Raw genomic sequence first — 26261 nt, forward strand, 5'->3', positions numbered from 1 at the left:
AAGAAATTTTTTATCGACCTAGGATTCACTTATATATACACTGTGATTGAAGCTTGGGACTTTCTTAAAAAGAATTTCACTGTAGATAAACTTGAAGGTTTTTGAAAATTAGAAATTTTAAATGACTGCCATACATTAAATAAACATCAGTGGATCAAATTTTTAATCAGACACTTAATAAGTTAGAGAAAAGTCTAAAATATTATCTTTTCCTAATATTGAATAATATTACATAATTTTTGAAAATAAACATTTACAACAACAGTTAACTATTTATCTGAAAAAGCATTTAAAAAAGATGACAAACATTATTTTCCAAAAATAATATGCACTCATTTGAGCCAAATGATTTCATAAATGTGTCGAAATCAAAATTTATGAAAGTAGTTCAAGTAATTTTACAATTATTTAAAGGTTGCAAAATAAATTTTAATTCATCTTCTCAATAGAAAATGCAAACAAATAATGATGTCTAGGAAAGTGGAGATCTAATTGAAAGTAAAAGGATTGCTACAGAGAAAGATATAATGAAAGAGTGTAACAATGTGAAACAAGAAATTTTAACAAAAATAACTGGTTTTCAAGCTCATGGTTCTGGCTCAACATTAAAATTAAACAGAATTAATGGAATACAATTAACAATTAATAAGTAAGTTCCATTACGAAACTCATCTTACACCAAATTAAAAGAAAAAATAAAAGAGAAAAAACTTATATTAACGCTAAAAATAATTATTAAAATGTTTTTCTATAGACTTGAAAATCTACATTATATCCTATAATTAAAGTATTAAATGTAAGTATAAAACGTAAGACCCACATTGATCAAAATCTTACAGATTTTGTATTACAAATTAAGGATGATGGTATTTCATTACTGTATACTAAAATTAATAAACTCATTAATGCTTCTTTCTTTTGTTAAAGAATATGAGGTACATCGATTTCATACAAAAAAATGAAGACAAAAAACATTAATTTATTGTATTTTATGGAAGTAACTAATGCTTACACCTATTTTTCGCCAATTAAGTTATAAATGCAACTTCTACATAATATTGTAAACAACACAAATGTTAATATGTTAACAACAAATTTACAGTTAAAAATAAAAATAGAACCCGCTGACGATGGCACAAAAGTGCTGAAACATGTATGGGTGAAACAAAAGAAAAAAGGTGGAACTTCTCATCCCATTTTCTTAGCAAGCATGGAGACAACAAGAAGAACTGCACCACAAGATGATTAAAAAGTCTGAATATGACTTAGCTTTGATATCCTTTCTTCAAATCCAAAAAAATTACCTGATAAATACTACAACTTTTTTCCAGAAGAACGAATAAATTTAGTAACTAAAAAAAGGAGTTTATCCTAATAATTAAATGGATAATTTGGAAAAAATCCATCAAAAGAGGAATGTGATGTTAGTGAAGAAGATGATAAACATACCCAGTTATGAAACTTCCTGGCAGATTAAAACTGTGTGCCAGATCAAGACTCAAACTCGGGACCTTTGCCTTTCATGGGCAAGTACCCTACCAACTGAGCTACCCAAGCACAACTCATGACCTGTCCTCACAGCTTTACTTCTGCCACTACCTTGTCTCCTACCTTCCAAACTTTACAGAAGCATGGCATTACCGTCAAGCACACGGCTGTAACCACGCCACAACACCTAGGCACGTCAGTCCACAACAGCTCCCGAGCCGGCACAGTGCGACAGCATATTTGGTAGCTATGGGACGGCCATCGACTGGTGTCAACAACTTCAATGCAAGACGAGGACCCACAGTCCAATATACTTTCAATTCTGTTTTATTCTATGGACTTCCCAACTATTTGTGATGGTATTTTGTCTTTTTAGTCTGTTTAATTTCATGACATAGATTTTACAACCTGATGATGGGAGCATTGTCTCTTGAAACGCGTTGTTAAAATATATGAATCGTGGTTGAATGCTAACAGTGATAACCAGTATAACAACAACTGCTACCTCAACTCCATAATGGATTATATTAAATTTTCAGAACCTTCTGTAAAGTTTTGAAGGTAGGAGACGAGGTACTGGCAGAAGTAAAGCTGTGAGGACGGCGTGAGTCATGCTTGGTTAGCTCAGCCGGTAGAGCGCTTGCCCATGAAACGCAAAGGTCCCGAGTTCGAGTCTCGGTCCGGCACACAGTTTTAATCTGCCAGGAAGTTTCATATCAGCGCACACTCCACTGCAGAGTGAAAATCTCATTCTGGAGTGCCCAGTTAGTTTGGGAAAAATTTTGTATCAAAAACCTTGGTGAATATTATGATTTATAAATTAAAAACGATATTTTATCAATAGTTGCCATTTCTGAAAAATTTAGTAACACTTCAATAAATATTTACTTTTTCTTTTGATGCTATGGTAAAAATAACTTAACAACCAGGTCAATTATTGCATGATTATGAAAAGATTTTAGTGACTGAAAAAGAAATGAGAGGTAGTATATCCCAATGTTGCAAAGATATGTTAAGGCAAATAATTGATATATGAAAAAGATTAATTAAAATATGATATCGAATTATTTATCATGTTCAAGCAACTAATTTATATGGTTATTCTATGAGTCAGTATTTAACATATTGTGGATTTAAAAAGTGTTTATATTTTTGAAGCTGATTTAGAATATCCAAAAAATTTACTTGCTTTCCAAGAAGATTTATTTTCAGCCAAAAGAATAACATTGTCAGGAACTAATGAAAAAAGAAACTACTATAGTTAATCATTATCATTACAGTGTTCATTATAGTGGTCTTGAATAGTATCTGTCTCTAGAAATGAATATTCAACAAATCATAAAGTTTCAAAATTTAAACTATCTGATTGTTAAAAAAAGTATATAGATTTAAACCCAGAAATGAGAATGAAAGCAGGAAAATGATTATGAAAATGATTTCTGTAAACTGATGAATAATCGTGTATTTGGAAAAACAATGCAATTTAGATATAAAATTAGTCTCAGAGGGTCAAAAATATGAATTAATATTATTATTATCGAAATAATATGGATGATTTTCACTATAATGTGATGAAACCAAAATGTTACAAAAAATTGAACTTTGTTATCAAGCTACTGATTGGTATAGCTATAATAAAGAAACTGAAGATTTTTATGAAACGAATGTTTGACTGTTTTGATGTTAGTAACTACCCACAATATGGTACTTATAATTTGCCTGAAGTTAGTAAGAATGTATTAGGAAAAATTAAAAATGAATGGAAACAAAAAATATCAGAAAAACTTGTAGTTTAAGAGCGAAATTGTTTGCTTATAGAGCTGATGAACAGGACAAGAAAAATACAAAAGAGTAAAGAAATGTGCTGTAAAAATAAAATATGTTTATATGATTATAAAGCCTACTTACTTAACAGTAAAGAATACGTAGATATGGATTTAATACAAAGCTTTAAACATTAAACCTAATCTATTGAAATTAATAAACAATCATTATGTCCTCATGACAATAAAAGATATGTTTCAGAAAATAAAACTTGTACATTATCATATGAGCACTCTTGTACTATATTATTAAACAATTTTGAATTTTCTGTTTTAATTTTTCATAAAATTCTCATCTAATATATTAATGTTTTCCAATCAAAAATAAAACAGTCATATTTCTTTCATTCCAAATCTAAATTCCCTAGCATCATTATCTTGTTTTAAACTTGTAACACCAATAAAATTTGAGGCTTTTTTATCATTATTCTTAGTATATAGTATGTATATGATAATTAACATTCTCATACATCTATCAAATAACATTTTTGATTTTTCGTTTAAAATATATTTTGCATTATATTTTCCTAAACCTTCCAAAAAAATTGAGAAGACCCATTTATATAGAATTATATTTTTCCTTTTTTGTTATACTCTAGAATTCATTTTTTACATTTATCTGAATATTTTTCTTTAGTTGTTTGCTACTTATAAAACCTATTCAAAACTCTTTCTTGGCAATTTTTCGATTTTTTGAATTTACATCAACTTACGAAGACTCTTCATTTTTTTATGTTTTCCAGTGGTAATAATCTTCTTGAATGTTCTCAAATTGGAATTCCTTTTAAATGCTCTTTATGATAATATTTAGAAATATGAAACTTCCTGGCAGATTAAAACTGTGTGCCGATCCGAGACTCGAACACGGGGTCTTTGCACTCGCGGGCAAGTGCTCTACCAACTGAGCTACCCAAGTACGACTCACGCCCCTTCCTCACAGCTTTACTTCCGCCAGTACCTCGTCTCCTCCCTTCCGAACTTCACAGAAGCTCTCCTGCGAACCTTACAGAATTAGCACTCCTGAAAGAAAGGATATTGCGGAGACATGGCTTAGCCACAGCCTTGGGGATGTTTCCAGAATGAGATTTTCACTCTGCAGCGGAGTGTGCGCTGATATGAAACTTCCTGGCAGATTAAAACTGTGCCGGACCGAGACACGAACTCTGGACCTTTGCCTTTTGTGGGCAAGTGCTCTACCAACTGAGCTACCCAAGCACGACTCAGGCCCTTCCTCACAGCTTTACTTTCGCCAGTACCTCGTCTCCTACCTTCCAAACTTTACAGAAGCTCTCCTGCGAACCTTTGTGTTGTGTACATAGTTCCGCGTAGTCAGCGCATACACAACTTTCCAACTAAAGCGCGCCCCGCTAAGCACAACAGCGCAGGTGCAGCGCTCGTCCGTCTCCACACTACGAGATGGCGCTGCCATAAAGACGGACTAAATTCTGTTTCCGCCGATCCGCGTATTAATATGTAACGCAGCCAATGAGATTGCTGCTAACGTAGAACCTTTTCTCCTCACGGATCACACTCGCGCAGTGATACCTGAACGCTAGAGGTATTATGACGAGTGTACAGACCTCCGATCAGTCAGTCTGCATTAGTCTGCATTAGTCTGTGCCTAATAAGATTATCATATTCCTGTACATAGCCATGAAGAGGAACGTATAGACACTTTGTCAAATATCAGAGGTGTGAGAATAAGATTAACGTACCAAGTCCCAAAGGAACTTCAGATTGTCAATTGTAAATAGCATCCAGAACCAAGTGAAGTTATTTTTATGCTTGTTATTATTTTAAGAAATGTGTGTGAAAATTAATCAAGTTCTGTTTGAAGTTGATCACCGTCAATCTCCTACTCTAAGTGTGCAAGTGGCATTTCTATTGTCTGACCTAATGGCAGAAGAGAAGCACGCCACGATAAGACCACGAGACGTATTGCTGACACTCGCCTACTTCGTTAGAGCAACAAGTCAAATAATCTGATGGTTTGTATACCGAAGGTCTTACAGTACGCACACCACACTTTGTTTTTAAGTTTCGAAGGTAGGAGACTAGGTACTGGCGGAAGTAAAACTGTGAGGAAGGAGCGTAAGTCGTGCTTGGGTAGCTCACTTGGTGGAACACTTGCCAGTGAAAGGGAAAGGTCCCGAGTTCGAGTCTCGGGCCGGCACACAGTTTTAATCTGCCAGGAAGTCTGATATCGGCGCTCACTCCGCTGCAGAGTGAAAATCTCATTCTGGCATTTAGAAATATGTTTACACCTACACAAAGAATTTGATTTTTATTATATATTTTACGATATTCACATATACAAGAGCCAGGATTGTTCTCTAACCATATTTTGAATTATTTTTGGAAGTAAAATTATCAGTTTATTTCTCAACCATATAATTTTTACAAATCTTAAACTGAAAAACTTCCACTTCTTAAGAAAAAATTATTGGAAGAAATAAAAATGTTTATGAAATTCTTTTTCTATTTTGCTTCTGGAGAAATAAAAATGGTGTGCTTGAAATTGATTTGGAATTCAGTATACGGTAGAGAGACAATGGGACTGCAAAAAAATAAAAATAATAAATGAAAATAATAAAACAAAAATGAAAAATGAAGATAAATGAAACGAGAAAATAAAAATGACAAAGAGATTGAAATGCAAAGAACTAAAAAAACATGAAAACAAAAAAAATATTTATATTTTTAAAATTTAACTTCAAGAAAATTAATTTTTTCATGTACATATTTTTTTGTTCAGTTAAAATCTTTTAATTAACCGATTTTCAGTCATTTTCATATTCAATTAAAATATATGAGTTTTATGATCCTTAATTTATTTTTCTATTTAGTTAAAATATATATTTTTGTGACAGTTTATTTACTTTTTAATGAAACTCTGTTTTTATTTTATATCTGGCAAAATAAAAATGGCGCCCTTAAAACTAAGTTGTAATTCAGTTATTGTAGACAGAAAATGGGGCCACACACTACATGTATACTCGTAGCCCAATTGCCTATCAACTGTCATATGAAGATTTCTTCCCTTATAGAATGACATGAGTGTTCTATTTGCTAGGAATTCTTCAAACGAATCATGAAGTTCATCTGGTATCCTGTTTTCTTTTTTTTGGTCATCAGTCTTCAGACTCATTTGGTGCGGCGAATTCCTTTCCTGTGCTAACCTCTTCATCTCAGAGTAGCACTTGCACCCTATGTATTCAATTATTTGCTGGATGTATTCCAGTCTCTGTCTTCCTGTACAGCTTTTGCACTCTACAGCTCCCTCTAGTACCATGGAAGTCATTCCCTCATGTCTTAGCAGATGTCCTATCATCCTGTCCCTTCTGCTTATCAGTGTTTTCCACATATTCCTTTCCTCTCCGATTCTGCATAGAACATCCTCATTTCTTACCTTACCAGTCCACCTAATTTTCAACATTCGTCTATAGCACCACATCTCAAATGCTTCGATTCTCTTCTGTTCCGGTTTTCCCACACTCTATGTTTCACTATCGTACCATGCTGTACTCCAGACGTACATCCCCAGAAATTTCTTCCTCAAATTAAGGCCGGTATTTGATATTAGTAGACTTCTCTTGGCCAGGAAGGCTCTTTTTGCCATTGCTAGCCCGCTTTTGATGTCCTCTGTGCTCCGTCCGTCATTGCTTATTTTACTGCCTAGGTAGTAGAATTCCTTAACTTCATCTATTTCATGACTATCAAACCTGATGTTAAGTTTCTCGCTGTTATCGTTTCTGCTACTTCTAATTACCTACATCTTCCTTCGATTTACTATCAGCCCATACTGTGTACTCATTACACTGTTCCTTCCATTCAGCAGATCATATAATTGGTTCAAATGGCTCTGAGCACTATGGGACTCAACTTTTGAGGTCATCAGTCCCCTAGAACTTAGAACTACTTAAACCTAACTAACCTAAGGACGTCACACACATCCACGCCCGAGGCAGGATTCGAACCTGCGACCATAGCGGTCGCGCGGTTCCAGACTGTAGCGCCTAGAAACGCTCGGCCACTCTGGCCGACATCATATAATTCTTCTTCACTTTCATTCCAGATAACAATGTCATCAGCGAATATCACTGATACCCATTTCAACTTGAATATTAATTCCACTCCTGAACATCTTTTTTTCCATCGTTGCTTCCTCGATGTATACATTGAACACCGTTTTTAATACAAGCACTTCGTTCTTGGTCGTCCAATTTTATTATTTCCTCTTGGCTGTTGTTGATATTGCATATGACCCATCTCTCCCTATAGCTTACCCCTACTTCTCTCAGAATTTCGAACATCTTGCACCATTTTACAATGTCTAACGCTTTTTCCAGGTCGACATATCTGATGAATGTGTCTTGATTTTTTTTTTCAGTTTTGCTTCCATTATTTACTGCAACGTCAGAATTGCCTCTCTTGTGCTTTTACCTTCGCTGAAGCCAAACTGATCGTCTTCTAGCCCATCCTCTATTTCCTTTTCCATTCTTCTGTATATTATTATTGGAAGCAATTTTGATGCATGAGCTGTTAAGCTGATTGCATGATAATTCTCGCAGCTGTCAGCTCTTCCTGTCTTCAGAATTGTGTGGACCATGCTTTTCCGAAAGTCAAATGGCATGTCACCAGACTCATAAATTCTACAAACCAACGTGAATAGTGGTTTTGTTGCCACTTCCCCCAATGATTTTATAAATTCTGTTGGAATGTTATCTATCCCTTCTGCCTTAATTGATCTTAAGTCCTTTGAAGCTCTTTTAAATTCTGATTCTAATACTGGATCCCATATCTAAATCGACTCCTGTTTCTTCTTCTATCACGCAGACAAATCTTCCCCTTCATATAGGCTTTCAATGTATTCTTTCCACCTATCCGCTCTCTCCTCTGTACTTAACAGTGGAATTCCCGTTGCACTCTTAATGTTATCACTCTTGCTATTAATGTCACCGAAGGTTGTTTTGACATTCCTGTATGCTGAGTCTGTCCTTCCGACAATCCGACAATCATTTCTTTTTCGGTGTCTTCACATTTTTCCTGCAGTCATTTCGTCTTAGCTTCCCTGCGCTTTCTATTTATTTCATTCCTCAGCGACTTGTACTCCTTTATTCCTGAGTTTCACAGAACACTTTTGTGCTTCCTCGTTTAATCTAACAATTGAAGTATTCTTCTGTTACCCATGGTTTCTTAGCAGTTACGTTCTTTGTACCTATATTTTTCTTCCCAACTTCTTTTTAGAGATGTCCATTCTTCTTCAACTGTACTGCCTACTGAGCTATTCTTTATTGCGGTATCTATAGTATCAGAGAACTTCAAGCATATCTCGTGATTCCTTAGTACTTCCTTATCCCACTTCTTTGCGTACTGACTCTTCCTGACTAATGTCTTAATCTTCAGCCTACTCTTAATCACTACTATATTGTGATCTGAGTCTATATCTGCTCCTGGGTGTACCTTACAATCCAGTACCAGATTTCGGAATCTGTGTCTGACCATGATGTAATCTGACTGAAATCTTCCCATATCACCCAGCCTTTTTCAAGTATACCTCCTCCTCTTGTGATTCTTGAAGAGAGTATTCGCTATTACCAGCTGAAACTTGTTACAGAACTCAATTAGCCCTTCTCCTCTCTCATTCCTTGTCCCAAGCCCATGTTCTCCTGTAACCTTTTCTTCTACTCCTTTCGCTACAACTACACTCCAGTCCCCCATGACTTTTAGATTTTCATCCCCTTTTACATACTGTATTACCCTTTCAATAACCTCATACACTTCCTCTATCTCTTCATCTTCAGCTTACGACGTCGGCATGTATATACCTGAGCTATCGCTGTTGGTGTTCGTTTGTTGTCGTTTCTGATAAGAGCAACACTGTCACTGAACTGTTCACCCTCTGCCCTATCTTCCTAATCATAACGTATCCTACTCCCGTTATACCATTTTCTGCTGCTGTTGATATTACCCTATACTCATCTGACCAGAAATGCTTGTCTTCCTTCCAGTTCACTTCAATGAGCCCTACTATAACTAGGTTGACCCTTTGCATTTCCCTTTTAAGATTTTCTAGTTTCCACGTTCAGAGTTCTGATATTCCACGCCCTGGCTTGTAAAACGTATCCTTTCAATGATTATTCTATCTTTCACCGCCGGCGATCCGAATGGGGGACCATTCTGGAATCTTTTGTCAATGGAGAGATCATCATGACACTTCTTCAATTACAGGCCGCATGTCCTTTCGATACACATTATGTGTCTTTAATGTAGTGGTTTCCATTGCCTTCTGCGTCCTCATGCCGTTGATCATTGCTGATTCGTCAATCTTTAGGGGCAGTTTCCAACCCCTCGGACTCCTTCTGCCCTCTTCGACGAGGCCGTTGGCAGAATGAGGGTGACTTCTTATGCCAGAAGTCCTCCACTGTCACTGCTGATTATTAATGAAAATTTAAGTCGGGGTGGGATTCGAACCCAGGACTAAAGATGTTTTGATTATAAATCAAAGACGCTACCCCTAGACCACAGGTGCAATATGGTGTTCTGTACACATATATTTTGATATTAATTTAAGTGAGGTATGTTACTGCACAGGAAATTTAGTAGGAGGCTTCACCAATGGTATAAAACTTTTATTTTAATGCTTTTGTTGAGAATAAGTTGTGCATATACCACGCATTTTTTGGTTGGTTCTTTCTGGAGTGGCCAGTGTGATGTATGGTGATGAAGAAGCAATACTGGGCTTTGACCTGTTGTTCTTGCTGAAGCTTTCAATTGCAAGAACGGTGACATGCAACTCTCTAGGCTCTTCTGTCGAAACCAAGCCTCTTCATCTCTCCATACCTACTACAGCTTACTGTATTCTATCTGTGGCCACCCTCTACAATTTTTACCGTTGACACTTTCCTCAATCACAGTCCTTTAACGCCTCAATATGTGTTATAACAACTGATCCCTGCTTTTGGTGAGGTTGTATCATAAATTTACTTTTTTCCCTATTTGTTTCTATATCTCCTCATTACTTATTAGATCTACCCACATAACTTTCAGCATTATTCTGTGCTAAGACCTTTTAAAATCTTCCATTCTGTTCTTGAATGAACTGTTTATTGTCCTTGTTTTGCTTTCATACAAGAACTTAATCGAAACAAATATGGTCAGAAGAGACTGCCTAACATGGAAATTTAAATTCATTGTTAACAAATTACCTATATTCAGAAAACTTTTTCATACTAATGCCAGTCTGCGTATGCCAGTCTTTACTTTGGTTACCATCGGCTACATTGCAGCCAAAACAGCAAAACTTGTCTAGTTCTTTTAGTGTCTACTTTTCTAATCTAATCCCCTCAGTATCACTTTATTTAATTCGACTACATTCCACTATCTTTGTTTTACTTCAGTTGTTGTTCATTTCCTGATCTATTTGCAAGACAATATCAGTTCATTCAGCTGCTCTTCCATTATCTTGAATGTCCCTTGTTAAACTTTCAAGGACTTGTTAATTTTGAAACCTTATCAGTTGACACTCACTCATAGTTTGGGACATAAAAGCACTCAATGGTTGGGTGGTAAATAGCTGTCAATGTAGATATCCAAAGCTGTCCTCAACCCAAGGAACACCACACTGAACCGATAGTAAGATGCCACTAGCAGTTATAGGGATGGGTGCGGACAAGAGGTGCAACAGAAGCATAAATATGGAATGCTAGGAGCTATTTCAAGCATACACAGAACATATATGACTGAAAGAAAGGCTGTTGGTGTAAGATTGCCATAATGCCCTTCGGATTGGAGAGTGAGTGAAGAGGATATGTATGTAAAACAACTAACACCCAATGGAAAATCAGCCAGCTACTGCTATTCAGGGCATTGCAGAAAGTATTCCATATTTTGAGAGGTGATAGTATGGGTCGTAACAAGAGAAAAATGTCCAGTAAATATGGGCTCTTGAACTATGAGTATTTGGTCATCTTTGCTACTGTGACACATTTTTCTTCCTGTGAAAAACCTGTGCTATTATGAACAACCTACAGAATGTAGTAAATAAATGAGGACTGATGTTTCTGTTACTCTCCATGGATACAACATATGATAAACATCTATTAGTGCTGCTACTGTAGGTTGTATTCACAGTTCTGGGTAAGTGCAGAGCATACTTTATTTTCAATGGAACCAATTTGCATTTTGATAAGTTTGCGAAATTTTTTTTCAGATAGTGCGTGAGCCCTTAAGGCATCAGACAGTAACATGACTTAGTTTTAATGGACACCATACTGAGCACCAACCTTTAGCCAGGGCCCACAAGTGCAAGATCAGTGGAAAAGCGAGCAGATTAGATTAGGATCTTTGCATTTTCGCAGTGACAGAATAATGTGTTCTCATTTGTTTACTGCAGTCTGTAGGTCGTTTGTAACAGCATACAGATTGCTCTACAAGAGATACGTTTCACGCTATGGAATAATTTTTAACACTATGTATAAGTACTACAACTGTGAGAATCTATTTCTCTCCTTTACACTTGCGCCTGTAAGGCACATGAACAACATTAGATCTCCAGTCTGCATCATGATCTATGCATGTAAAGAATCACTGTTACATTATAGGGTTCACTTTTATAGAATATGTTTAGACAAACAAGTTGGTTGAGTCACAAAAAGGGAAGTGAGCCCTGAATGACTTAAGTTCGTGCCGTTCTTTATTTGACATCTTGTCTTTGTGCTACTGTCACACCGTTTCTTATTCGATTTACGAGTCACTAAGTTGCTAGCCTACTTGCCTGTGAGTGGCAGCAGCAGCGCTATCGATAAGAGCGCTGTCGTACTATCTTTGGAGCGACTGATAGTATTTCCGGGTCGTGGTGTGTGATGAGTTCAGTTGGGATGGAGCTCCAGTAAGGTCTGCACAGCCAGTACTCGCTTGACTGCTGGCAACACACATGCACTGTCCAATGGAAGGAGACTTGAGCAAGGACAACTGTTTTCTGGGCCCCTTCGTTCGTCATCTTGTGGGATGTGGGTCAGTTCCTTCCTCGAGCAGAAATGTCGGGTGGCCAATGGGCATGTGTTCCCTCTGCATGGTTGGGTCTGAGCCAGTGTCTCTGGATCGTCGTGTGTCCGAGCTGTGAACGGACATTAAGGGAGTCAGGATGGAGCTCCATTGAGGTCTGGACAGCCAGTACTCGCCCGACCGCTGGGGTCGCACACATGCACTGTCTGACAGAAGGAGACTCGAGTGGCGACGAGCGTCGGTTGGTCGTTCAGTCGGTTGTCTCATCGGGCGACATGTATTTGGTCTTCCGATCGCTTCTGGGGCCCTTCAATTGATCAGCTTGTGGGACTTGGGTCGGTTCCTTCCTTCTTCAGAGATGTCGGATTTCCAATTGGCAAGTCTTCCCTGTGCACGTTTGGGTCCAAGCCAGTGTCTCCAGGTTGTCGTGCTTCTGAAGGCAGTCGAAACGGAGCAGCAGTGAGGTTCAGACAGCCATGACTCGCTCGACCATTGCGACCTTGGTTGGTCGTTTGGTCGGTCGTCTCATTGGACGACGTCTATTTGGTCGCCGACCGCTTCCAGGTTCCCTGTGTGTGTCGACATGTGATTCCTCCTAGTTGTTCCATAGTGACTGGTTTTAGTATCGTGCGAGTTGTTTGTGGAAGTGTTCCTGCAGAACCGTGTGCAGCTTGTGGTTTTGAGTGACCAGTTGTCGTAACGCTGTCTGCGTGTTGGATGGAGTGAGTCGGTTGGGACAGAGCAGCGAGCGAGTCTCTGCTGCGGCAGGCCAGGCCGGGGCCGCTGACGGCGTGCACGCGTGAGGCACTAGCTGTGAGACTGACAAGCTCGTTGCCCACTGAACCTGGACGCTGAAGTTGAGTGATCTTTTATGAAACTATTGTGACATCTCCTCATTCATTTGTGGGTTGTTGCCCCCTTGGCCGTTCAGGCTAGCAGCATCGTATGATGTGCTGGAGTTGCGAAATCTTGCCGCCGTCTTCCTATGTTCTGATTAATTATTAAATTGACTGTTACTTATCAGTGAAGTGCACCAGCGGTATTTTCTGCCCTGTGGCCGTTAACGATCCAGTTACCTGCCCTGGTAGTTAGCGTAGTTTGCAGGCAGCGTGCCTTTTCCTCATGTTGTTGCTGTCCAGTACGGCGTGTAGTTCGACAGCCTTTTAAGTTGTTTGGTTCATTTTTGCTTAGAGTGGCTATTGTTCCCCTGGCTGTTTTTAGACGTCAATTTCTGGAGGTGTAGTGCTGTTCGTATTCTCGTCCTCGGCCGATATTCTCCATCGTTGTGCCGTTGGTCGGACGGAAGGGAATTGGTTAAACTGTTGTTCAGTCCTTGGGTCATCCCTAGTTTGGGCTGCTATCCGATTACCACACTTTAACTCTAGGCTGCCTGTCTCACCTCCCCTTACGTTTCAGCTACCTCCCCAGGCCGAACCTTGGAACATTTCTGAGCACCACTTGTTCTGTTTGTTTTAAATTGTGATTTTCATTTTAGTTGAAGTACTGTGCAAGGCCATTGGCCGTTTATTAATTCAGTTTTTTTTTAAATTTTACATAAAGACCTTCAGCCATGTTAAATTAAAATTTTCAGCTTTGATTATTTAAAAAAATTATTTCTTAGAAATTGTTCTATCTGAAATTGTTTGTAATCCAAGCCCTAAGCCGTTAAGCTGTTCCATGTGTTATGTGTGGTCTTCAGACTTATTGTTTAATTGTGGTCTTTTAAGCCATTATGTAAATAAGTAGTTTGTAGAAAAATAAAGTTGTGTGTTTGATTGTGCAACTCACAGTAACTGTTATGGCCCCATCCACAACCTTAACCTTATCGTGTGCGCTGTCTGACTACCTACCAGTCAGGTTTCAGGAAGTTTGAGTCAGAGAAATGGAATGACAACTGGGTTGAAACACATCTTTTTCGGTTATAACCGTTTGTGTAGGTGTATTATTATTGGAAAAGAAAAATTGGTTCATATGGCTCTGAGCACTATGGGACTCAACTTCTGAGGTCATCAGTCCGCTAGAACTTAGAACTACTTAAACCTAACTAATCTAACGACATCACACACATCCATGCCCGAGGCAGGATTCGAACCTGCGACTGTAGCAGTCGCGCGGTTCCAGACTGTAGCCCCTAGAACCGCTCCGCCACAAAGCTTGGCTTGGAAAAGAAAGGCAGTTTTATAAGGAAAATTCTGTTATTATGAAATTACAAACGTTTATTAACATTACACACACAAACACATATATACATAATGTGATCATACAAATTTCATTTTTATCACACAAATAGTAGGAACGTTATTTCTGTGTTTGATTAGTTAAGTATTACACCATTCAAATCACTGGCAAGAATAAAAAATTTCGCTTCTTCCCATAAAAGTGGTTAGTCCAGAAACATAAATTATGGCTTGAGAACTGTATCATTACTTTTTCTTTATAATCGATTTCTCTCATGCACCGAGCATCATCCAGTTATTTGTACCAAAGGAGAACAAGTTTATGCGAAGTGCATACATTGACTGTACATAGTGCCTTGTAAAACATTTTTCCATCTTTTGAATAACTGTCAATCTGTGTATAACGCATTTATACTAGATGCAAAACGTTTTATGAGACATTATGTACATTCAGTGTACACACTTTATTTGTCAGGGGTACAAAATGTAAGCCAGTTGCTTATTATTCCAAAAGTAATCGCTCTAACTGTTAATACATTTATCCCATTGTGAGACAGAATGGTCAGTGCCTTCACTGAAAAATATTTTCAGTTGTCTATGGAATCATGATTGCACCCAGGCGTGCACTCCATCGTTCAAAACAAATCGACGTCCACAAACATCTTTCTCCTTGGATCCAAAAATATGGAAATTACATCCTCTATATGGAGAATGTGTATGGGCTTCCCAAGAATACTGCTGCAGCATACTCTAATCAATTGTGGCAACATGTGGACGTGTCCATTAACAGTTATGGCGATTACTTTTGAAATAATAGACAGCTTACTTCCTTTCTTCCATCTGTCTCGTTTTAATCTGACTGCTCCTTATATAATTATTCTCCTCTAGTACAAATGAGTTGAGTATGACTCATACCGCCTACAAAATATAGTGCTGTATTGTATGATGCTGTTACTATCCTTTATGAAAGCTGTCTACTAGTACCTGTATAAAATATATAAAATAAGGTCCGAACATATCAAATGACCAAATTGTTATCAGTTTTGTACAAATCACTTGTCATAATTGAAGCACATCGGATGGATGATTTAGCTGTGACAGTTGTACATTTTCTCTGTCCTTGAGACTTCCATGTTCTGTCCATTGTTTGATCAGAAGTTCATATTAAGGGCAGTGACCAGTCTACCTAGAAAGCTTTAACAATACCATAGACAGCAAAAGAAAGCAGTGAGGTGAAGAAACAGTCTTCGTTTTTTTTGCTACGTAGAGCATATATAGCATAATTAACATTTTATATTGAGTAGTACACTGCCCACAGCGAACACAGATACATAATTATATCAGACATAGAAAAATACATACTGTTACAAAACATTGATTAAGAGGAAAATTTTCCAAACACACGTATATGGAATCACATGATGGCTGTTATGCATGCACATTTATACTACATCGTGCAGAACCATTCATTAAAAGCTTTTCTTCAAACGCTACTGGTCAAACTTCACAGTCACGACTATACATTATTTAGGAAGACAGCAACGCCAATATGCAGGCATGTTGTGTTATGAGAAGTAACAGTTTACGAAGACATATGTCACAGACAGTGTTCATTCTCTATTTCACAGCCCAACAAAACTTCATCTAAAAGCACTCATTTTGCAGTCTTCCACCTTCTGGATAGTTTCAGCCCAAAATGTTCGAAACATTCGTAATATCAGTTTTTACCAACGACTTTCTGTAGTGAAAGTAGTTGCAGTTCAGCTGCAGAAATTACGAAAGTGAACACAACCACCTGTGATTTTGACGAGTATGACAGTTTGTACCTCTGGAGTGGACATCATCGCCCACCTCGACCACTTGGGCACCCTGCAGCAAAAGTCGCGCCACACAGTCCAAGTTCCCCTCCTCCTGCGCCACTTGCTGGGCTGTCTTCCCTGCTTTGTTATGCACCCCTACAGGTGCACCTGCTCGGAGTAGCACGGTGATGACATCAGCGTGACCTCTACCAGCTGCCCGGTGCAGAGGGGTGTCACCATTTGCGGTCTGAGCCAGCACGTCCGCGCCATTGTCCAGCAGGAAGGCAGCACACTCCGCATGGCCGTTGAGTGCAGCAAAGTGCAGCGCCGTGTAGCCGTCCGAGTCCCGTGCGCGGATGTCCGACCCGGCAGCCAGCAGCAGGGCGGTGCACTCCACGTTCCCGTTGGCTGCTGCGCAGTGCAGCGGCGTGCCGCCCTCACCGTCCAGCGTTGCCAGACTGGCGCCGGCGTTCAACAGGAGGCGGATGCAGTCGACGTTGCCAGAATTCAGAGCTGTGTAGTGCAGAGGAGTCGATCCGTCAGCACTCTGAGCCAGCACGTCAGAGCCGCCGTGTACGAGAAGTTTCACGCACTCAGTGTGACCACCTCCTGCTGCAAAGTGCAACGGAATGTAGCCGTCGTCATTCTTTGCCTTCACGTCAGACCCACCGTCTAGGAGAAGTCTTACGCAATCGGCGTGACCCTCTTCTGCCGCACGGTGCAGTGGAGTAGCCCTGTCACAATTCTGCTCGCGCACACTAGCACCCAACTCGATCAACAGCCTGACGCATTCTGTGTTGCCCATAGCAACGGCAAAGTGCAGAGGCGTGTTACCTGCATTATCCTGTACTCGCACACTTGCACCGGCGTCTGTCAGCAACTTGACACACTCCACACTCCCCAACACGGCTGCAGCGTGGACCGGTGTATAACCCCCCGAGTCCCGTACATTTACTTCTGCACCTGCAGCTACCGAGACCGCAACACATTCTGCATTGCCACCACCCGCTGCAGTGCAGAGAGCAGTATCACCGCGGTTATCAGCCACGCACACGTCTGCGCCAGCATCTAACAGTACCCTCATACACTCGACACTGCCGCTGCCTGCCGCACAGATCAGAGGTGTATCCCCATTTGAGTTCTGCCCATTGATGTGTGAACCACTCCTTATAAGCAGTCTCACACTGTCTGCATAGCCGTTCCTCGACGCCAAGTGCAGGGCTGTAGAGCCGTCATCAGTTTTCACCTGTACGTCTGCACCTGCTTCTAAGAGGAGCGAGATACACTCTGCACTCCCAGAGGTGGCGGCGTAGTGGAGTGCTGCATTGCCGTACTCATCTGTTTCGTTCACATCTGTACCCATATTTATAAGTGTGTGAAGAATGTCGGCATTGCCGACGGCTGCGTCATAGTGTAGTGATGAGATTGCTGGATGCTGCTCGAGTTCACCCTCTGTGGGAACTACTTTAAGCTTTATTCCTCGAGTGTCCCCTTTTGCAGACAGGCACAATAGTCGACCTCCAGATTCTGCAAGCAGTCTCTGACATTTCTCACCTGGAACCACTGTCGCACGTTGCACTATTGTGCCGCCATCCACAAACAACATGGCGCCCCTATCGTTACCTACCAGGTACATGTTGTGCAGCTCTGTCCATTCACATCCACTAGCGTCTGCTCCAGACTGTGCTGTGGATAGAGCACCCCCATCTGGAACCCCTACAGCACAGCTGGGGCTGTAAATTCCTCCTAGTTCCTGTCCTGCCACCTCTGTGGACACTTTTTGTTGCTGGCCAGTGTCCTGAAGGTTTCTCAACTGGTCTGCACGATCACCTTTGGCTTTCAGGTTTGCTACTGTGTCACCAGTTTCTTCTTCTGCTGTGTTGACATTTGCGCGTAAGAGTAAATTGTGAACCTGTAAAAGAGCATGAGTGTTTAGAACCAGATCGTGTCAGATTATTAGTTTAATCAGTGCTGAAGGTGTGGCGACGTCACAGTCCTGTTATGTAAAAAAGATAGTTTTAAAATAGGTTTTTATTCTTACAGCTGAAATATATTAGTTCATGCAACAGCCCACAGAAATACTGATCGTTCTTACTGTCCAGTGGACACAATAAATGTTTTATCAGAAAGAATTTTATAACTTAGAAAACTCGTACGTACTTATTAATACGACTTACAGACTTAGTCTCGATATCATCTGGAAGGCAAACTGCTCATATTTTGAGTCTCATGGTACGCTAATACAGTATCGCATCACTGCAAGCGCTAGTGGCAATTGAAGCCTTTACTGGTCCCTAGCATACTCGCTACATGTTGTGGTTTGAAGAGTCGATATCCGAGATAACTGTGTAACGTAATTTTCATACGTATTAAGGTAAAGATCCTTTCAGCAGCCTACTGTTTACAAGTGACATAATTGTTTTACAGAATCTGAATACTGAGTAAGACAAAAAATCCTCAAGTTGTCCATGTGCATCTGACGATGTTGTAGAGTAAGTCAGACAAAGCTTCACGAACAGTCCTACAAAATCGAAATGGCGTCCTTCTCAAGAGCTGGGGAGCTCACACATAACTATTTGGTGGGTCTCAAGATAACGTTTGCATCTGGAACTGTGCAAGTCGATAATGGTGCAAGAACAAGAAGATACTAATAGCATTTCTCGTAAGGACTTTGTTTGGAAATGTTACGTTGGTTGAATGAAGATGAAGGTTTCACTGGAAAGATTATATTGAGTGCTGACTTTTCACTTAAGTGGCAAAGTTAATAAACACAATTTTAGAATTTGGGGCAGTAAAAATCCACGAAAATTCCTGGAACATGAATGTAATGTGCAAAATCGAATGTGTTTTATGCACTAAGCAAGAGCAAAGCTTGTGGGCCTTTTTTCCAAGAGAACACTATCAATGGGTTAGTGTACTTAGGTACATTGGAAAACATTTAATCCCCCAGATTGACGTTGGTGGAAAAGAGCGCCACGTAGAGTTATGCAAGATGGCACACCGCCACACCACCTACCTTACGTCTAGGATTTCCTAAATGTCCGCTTCGCAGGTGAATGAATGGGCTGAGGTGCACCAACTGCACCGCTGCCACTGCCACCGGACCAGACACCTCCTGACTTTTTACTACCAGCTCCTCCACCAGAGCTCAGAGCTGGAATCTACCTCACAACTGAGCAGGTCACGCCTGACATGCTGCAGCAAGTTTGGAAAGAAACCCACTTCAGATGGGATGTGTGCTACATAACCAATGGAACTCACATTGAACCTGTGTAGGTATACGGTAAAAAATTTGGTTTGTTTTGCTATAAAATTACTTCAAAAACATGTCTTTAAGCTGAATGAATAAATGACTACGAGTATTCAAAGTTGTGAAGTACTTTTTGATCTAGCCGATATTTCGGCCATCAGATACATAGCCATCGTCAGCAGCACTGATGAACTGATTCCCACGACGCGCGCGACCGTTGCGAGGAGAGAGGGTGTGCCTCCAGTGGGTCAGTTCGTCAGTGCCGTTCACGACGGCGACGTGTCCGATGGCCGAAACATTGCCTCCGCTGGACACTGTGAGCCAGCTGCGTAACCACGGACTGTCCACTCGACAGACACACGTGTACCAGCAATAACTACCACGAATACTGAGTATCTTCTTACATACATGTTTCTCGATGCTGTTTTCGTCACAGATTTGTTTGTATATCAAGTTATCAATGCCTCTTTCTGTCATATGAGGGGTTGACCGTTGCACTAGTAGGCCAAATTCTACTTTCGTGTGTACTTTGCAAAATTATGTCATCAGAACTTCATGAAGTCATGCAACTTCCATATGCAGTCAAACAATATGTCGCTTCTTAGATGCACCGCCTTTAAGCCGAAGAAATGTAGCCTTGTAATATTTCGGCATTTACAGCCGTAATATTCAGCTGGAAGAAATTTAAAGCAGTTGAGAAGGCGATCTTCGGATCGCGCCTGACTTGGACGGCGGGCGAAGTGGTTCGGCTGTAAGACCAGAGCTGGCTCGGCAGTCGTGGAGGGCAGGCACGTTGTCTGCCGCAGTCGGCATCACTTAGGAACTCAATTAGCAATCTCTCACTATTTGTACATGTAATTGTGAACAGTTTGATAATAATTACGGAAATACGTATTTATTTATTTGGTTTATTTTCTATGGAACTGTGAAGACTGGAGATAATTTTTGATTCGTAAAGTGGACTATAACTGGTCAGTTTCTCGTATTATGCTAATAAAAAGCGAGTGGCCAACCGTGTAAACAAAGAATTCAAGATTTAATTATTTATACAATACCGATTCCTCGCTAACAGTTTATTACAGCTTCAAGATAACGTATTCATAGCCTAGGTACTGTTTTCTGCGCAGAGGACAACAACTATAGAAGTCTGCATGCTGATGAATATTATTCAGAACTCATCCATTCCATTCAAGGCGGCGGAAGCAACTAGGCACCTCGAGGACACTGCAGTGTTAGTAGAAATGAGATCAGCAACACGTCATCTGTGGAAACAGAAGGGATTTATCGTACACAGGAATATCCCTCTCGCTACACCTCTGTCAATCTCTCCCTTTCTTTCGGCCTGCCTCCGCCATATGAGTCAGTCTCGATAAAGTGCCGCCCCTGACTCTCACTTGAAACAGAGACACAACGTTCGGCTGTTTCGCTGGGATGTACAACATGGTGAACAAGTGGGAACTGGTGCTAAGACATTAACATTTGAACCGTCTGTTGATGAGTATTAATCCACGAAAGTATACTGCTTCAAAGTACATGCTCAGGACTGACTATCAATTCATTAACGCTAAGGGAATATGTTTGACACACAGCTTCAACAGAGAAACGTACTTCCAACACTCACCAACATAGTGGACAGGCTTCAACTGACGCCTGCCCTCGGAATATAAAAACCCTGTCTCCCTTTTAAGCGTAACGCCCTCGATCCACGAATATTAGCAGCGACATCTTTCCGTTAGATGGTGGAGAACCAAATTTGCATTTCTGCTGCGTTTCAGCATTCAGCATTGCTACCGAACACACATCTATCGCTAATGTGGTTTACGTGGCAACAGTGCACTTGGTTCACATACGTCTGCCTACACAGCTCACCCATTGGTAGCCAAGGAGTTATTACTGCTTATAGTGAACGCATTATTGGGGCCAAGATAGACACGAAACCCACGCCTACTACAGTAGTACAAGTTTATATCCCCACTAGCTCTGAAGATGACGAAGAAATTGAAGAAATGTATGTGGGATGTGACGGTGGAGGCAACAATGCTGAAAATATGCGGGGGTGTGTAGTCCATTCGGCCATCAAGCCAGCAATTTTTTGGGTTCCTAAGTTTCAGTTGGTGCGATGTGCTGAGTGTACAAACGGGATTTCAAGAGAAATTATGCTCTGGCTGATTAACAGTATTGCGGGAATCGTTAGTCGCTGTGCCTTGAGACTGTTCTACACATTCAGGTAGTGAAGGGAGACGAAAATTTAATAGTCATGGGTGAATGGAATTCGGTAGTAGGAAAAGGGACAGAAGGAAACGTAGTAGGTGAATATGGATTGGGGCTAAGAAATGAAAGAGGAAACCGCCTGATAGAATTTTGCACAGAGCACAACTTAATCATAGCTAACACTTGGTTCAAGAATCATAAAAGAAGGTTGTATACATGGAAGAAGCCTGGAGATACTGACAGGTTTCAGATAGATTACATAATGGCAAGACAGAGATTTAAGAATCAGGTTTTAAATTGTAAGACATTTCCAGGGGCAGATGTGGACTCTGACCACAATCTATTGGTTATGAACTGTAGAGTAAAACTGAAGAAACTGCAAAAGGTTGGAATTTAAGGAGATGGGACCTGGATAAACTGACTAAACCAGAGGTTGACATAGTTTCAGGGAGAGCATGAGGGAACAATTGACAGGATTGGGGGAAAGAAATACGATAGAAGAAGAAAGGGTAGCTTTGAGAGATGAAGTAGTGAAGGCAGCAGAGGATCTAGTAGGTAAAAAGGCGAGGGCTAGTAGAAATCCTTGGGTAAGAGAAGAAATATTGAATTTAATTGATGAAAGGAGAAAATTTAAAAATGCAGTAAATGAAACAGGCAAAAAAGAATACAAACGTCTCAAAAATGAGATCGACAGGAAGTGCAAAATGGCTAAGCAGGACAAATGTAAGGATGTAGAGGCTTATCTCGCTAGGGGTAAGGTAGATACTGCCTACAGGAAAATTAAAGAGACCTTTGGAGAAAAGAGAACCACTTGTATGAATATCAAGAGCTCAGATGGAAACCCAGTTCTAAGCAAAGAGGGGAAAGCACAAAGGTGGAAGGAGTATATAGAGGGTCTATACAAGGGCAATGTACTTGAGGACAATATTATGAAAATGGAAGAGGATGTAGATGAAGATGAAATGGGAGATACGATACTGCGAGAAGAGTTTGACAGAGCACTGAAAGACCTGAGTCGAAACAAGGCCCCGGAAGTAGACAACATTCCATTACTACTACTGACAGCCTTGTGAGAGCCAGTCCTGAGAAAACTCTACCATCTGGAGAGCAAGATGTATGAGACAGGCGAAATACCCTCAGACTTCAAGAAGAATATAACAATTCCAATCCCAAAGAAAGCAGGTGCTGACAGATGTGAAAATTACCGAACAATCAGTTTAATAAGTGACGGATGCAAAATACTAACGCGAATTCTTTACAGACGAATGGAAAAACTGGTAGACGCCGACCTCGGGGAAGATCAGTTTGGATTCCGTAGAAATATTGGAACACGTGAGGCAATACTGACCCTAAGACTTATCTTAGAAGCTAGATTAAGGAAAGACCAACCTACGTTTCTAGCATTTGTAGACTTAGAGAAATCTTTTGACAATGTTGACTAGAATACTCTCTTTCAAATTCTGAAGGTGGCAGGGGTAAAATACAGGGAGCGAAAGGCTATTTACTATTTGTACAGAAACCAGATGGTAGTTATAAGGCTCGAGGAGCATGAAAGGGAAGCAGTGGTTGGGAAGGAAGTGAGACAGGGTTGTAGCCTATCTCCGATGTTATTCAATCTGTATATTGAGCAAGCAGTAAAGGAAACAAAAGAAAAATTCGGAGTAGGTATTAAAATCCATTGAGAAGAAATAAAAACTTTGTGGTTCGCCGATGACATTGTATTTCTGTCAGAGACAGCAAGGGACTTAAGAGAGCAGTTGAACGGAATGGACAGTGTCATGAAAGGAGGGTATAAGATGAACATCAACAAAAGCAAAACGAGGATAATGGAATTTAGTCAAATTAAATCAGGTGATGCTGAGAGAATTAGAATAAGAAATGAGAGACTTAAAGTAATAAATGAGTTTTGCTATTTGGGGAGCAAAATAACATGATGGTCGAAGTAGAGAGGATATAAAATGTAGACTGGCAATGGCAAGGAAAGGGTTTCTGAAGAAGATAAATTTGTTAACATCGAGTATAGATTTAAGTGTCAGGAAGTCGTTTCTGAAAGTGTTTGTATGGAGCGTAGCCATATATGGAAGTGAAACATGAACGATAAGTAGTTTGGACAAGAAGAGAATAGAAGCTTTCGAAATGTGGTGCTACAGAAGAATGCTGAAGATTAGATGGGTAGATCATATAACTAATGAGGAGGTATTGAATAGGATTGGGGAGAAGAGAAGTTTGTGGCACAACTTGACTAGAAGAAGGGGTCGGTTGGTAGGACATGTGTTGATGCATCAAAGGATCACCAATTTAGTATTGGAGGGCAGCGTGGAGGGTAAAAATCGTAGAGGGAGACCAAGAGACGAATACGGTAAACAGATTCAGAAGGCTGTAGGTTGCGGTAGGTACTGGGAGATGAAGAAGCTTACACAGGATAGAGTAGCATGGAGAGCTGCATCAAACCAGTCTCAGGACTGAAGACCACAACAACAACAACATCTGCTATAGTATTATAGGATCTTCAAAGTCAGGTGGCGGATGCTGTAGCTAATATGCTAGTTTCACTGAAGGCTTTAGACTTTTTTGTTTTACCGATTTCTGCTCCTTGAGGCCTGGGGTGGGATGTGACGGTGGAGGCAACAATGCTGAAAATATGCGGGGGTGTGTAGTCCATTCGGCCATCAAGCCAGCAATTCTTTGGGTTCCTAAGTTTCAGTTGGTGCGATGTGCTGAGTGTACAAACGGGATTTCAAGAGAAATTATGCTCTGGCTGATTAACAGTATTGCGGGAATCGTTAGCCGCTGTGCCTTGAGACTGTTCTACACACTCGGCTAGAGGTCACCGGACGCCTCGTTCAAGTGTCACGTGGAAGACCACTGAAAGTAGGCCATTCTTACGTGCTAGGTATTTTGTCGTAATTCCAGTGCCACACGCCAAGGCATTCTGAGACTTCAGCTTTTCACTGGACAGCCAATTTCACTGCGCCCATGTGGACCACTGTATGGCATCGCGACGTAGTGACCGTGTTTTCTTGGATTTCTGTTAACAATTTTTTATTTCATTTTTTAGTTTCTTTGATGTACCGAAGAAGGCACCAAGATATTTTAATGAATTCGTATGTTCAAATGTTTCGGTGTCAACTTTTGAATTATCATTATGAGTGAGGAGAAACGTTTTGTTTTGTTGGCCTTCAGTTGCATACCATTTAAAGACGAAGTTAAGGTACTGAAATCTGTTCCCTTTTGTAAACACTAAAATATTTCCATGTTAAGTGTTGTAGTCTTCTCCAAGAAAACTTTTTATTTCCCAAGGTCGCAAGGATGAGAATACATGGACTACTAGTTTTGACCAGTTAAATGGCCATCTTCAGATATGGAAGTATACAGACTGCTACATAATATGAAGAATATTCGAAATTAATGATTTCTCATAACAGTTGTAAGACCACATACCACATAATACAAAGCAGTGTCTACACTGATTAGTGAAGCAAGACGCTTTGTCACAGTTGTGTTCACAATTTCGAACTGTAAGATAGAGTCGAACAAAATTTATGGAAATAATCCACAGTCATTGGTGAAAAATTATGTACATTAAGATTTTTTGAATAATACACACCTATAAAATTATGGTTACAGTATATACATGTTAAATACACTGTACCCCATTTCAATATGCAGTATAACAGATACAGTACATCAAAGTGATATAATGAGACAATATAACGATCCATCTAATGCGCTGTTGACAGTATCGGATAAACCTATCCAGCTGACAGCAATTAGTAGAGTGACCAATATTGTGTATGCCGACTTTTGACTCAATGTAAGTTGAAACTAGGTGGCAGTTCATTAAATATTCAATATTTTTACACAATGAAAAATACGCAGAAGTTTAGAAAATACTAGTTGTAGTGTACCTTATAATGGTTTATACACAAAAATATGAAAACTGTAGATATAGTTAAGACCCAATGGATGGCATAGGTAATAAAGACAACAGTGCAATACTGCGGATATATGAAAATATTTGAATGTAAAAAGCCGAGCACTACGTTTCAATTTATGACGCTAAAATACCGCGCACTTTTACACACTTCAAGCGTAATCGTGGCCGGTCGCTACACAAGTAGTGGACTGTCAACATAGAAAATGGTACAAATCATATGAGAGGAAATTGTTTTTGACTGTCGTCGTCGTGGTACCTGACAGCATATTCAGTTACTGGCTACACTTAAATACATGTCAATGATTCATGCTGAATAACAGCGAAAAATGCAGTATCAAAGGTTCCGACCACAACCTGATAAATATGTCAATAGCAGTTGGAAATGTTACATAAAAATAATGAAAAGAAGCACACATATAGGCATAAGTATCCTAAGTGCATACAGTGATGTACAAGAAGTATATAAAGATAGACATAGTGCTAGCTCACATACAGCAGAAAGAAGTGAACAGCGTGTAGAGAATGCACGGTTGTGACACGCCCCATAGTACATATTGCTAATGTAGCGAA

General features: G+C 39.9%; 1 protein-coding gene across 1 annotated transcript in view; it reads right to left on the reverse strand.

Moving 5' to 3' along the window:
- Positions 1 to 14554: 14554 nt before the first annotated feature.
- LOC126106275 (uncharacterized) overlaps positions 14555 to 26261 on the reverse strand; it is a 201897-nt gene continuing 190190 nt past the window's right edge. The window contains exon 6 of the mRNA XM_049912498.1: positions 14555 to 18205. Within this exon, the coding sequence (XP_049768455.1) occupies positions 16268 to 18205 (1938 nt within the window). The 3' untranslated portion in view covers positions 14555 to 16267. The remainder of the gene's footprint in view (positions 18206 to 26261) is intronic.

This window comes from Schistocerca cancellata, chromosome 10 (genome assembly GCF_023864275.1).
Source record: "Schistocerca cancellata isolate TAMUIC-IGC-003103 chromosome 10, iqSchCanc2.1, whole genome shotgun sequence".
In the NCBI taxonomy this organism is placed as follows: Eukaryota; Metazoa; Arthropoda; class Insecta; order Orthoptera; family Acrididae; genus Schistocerca; species Schistocerca cancellata.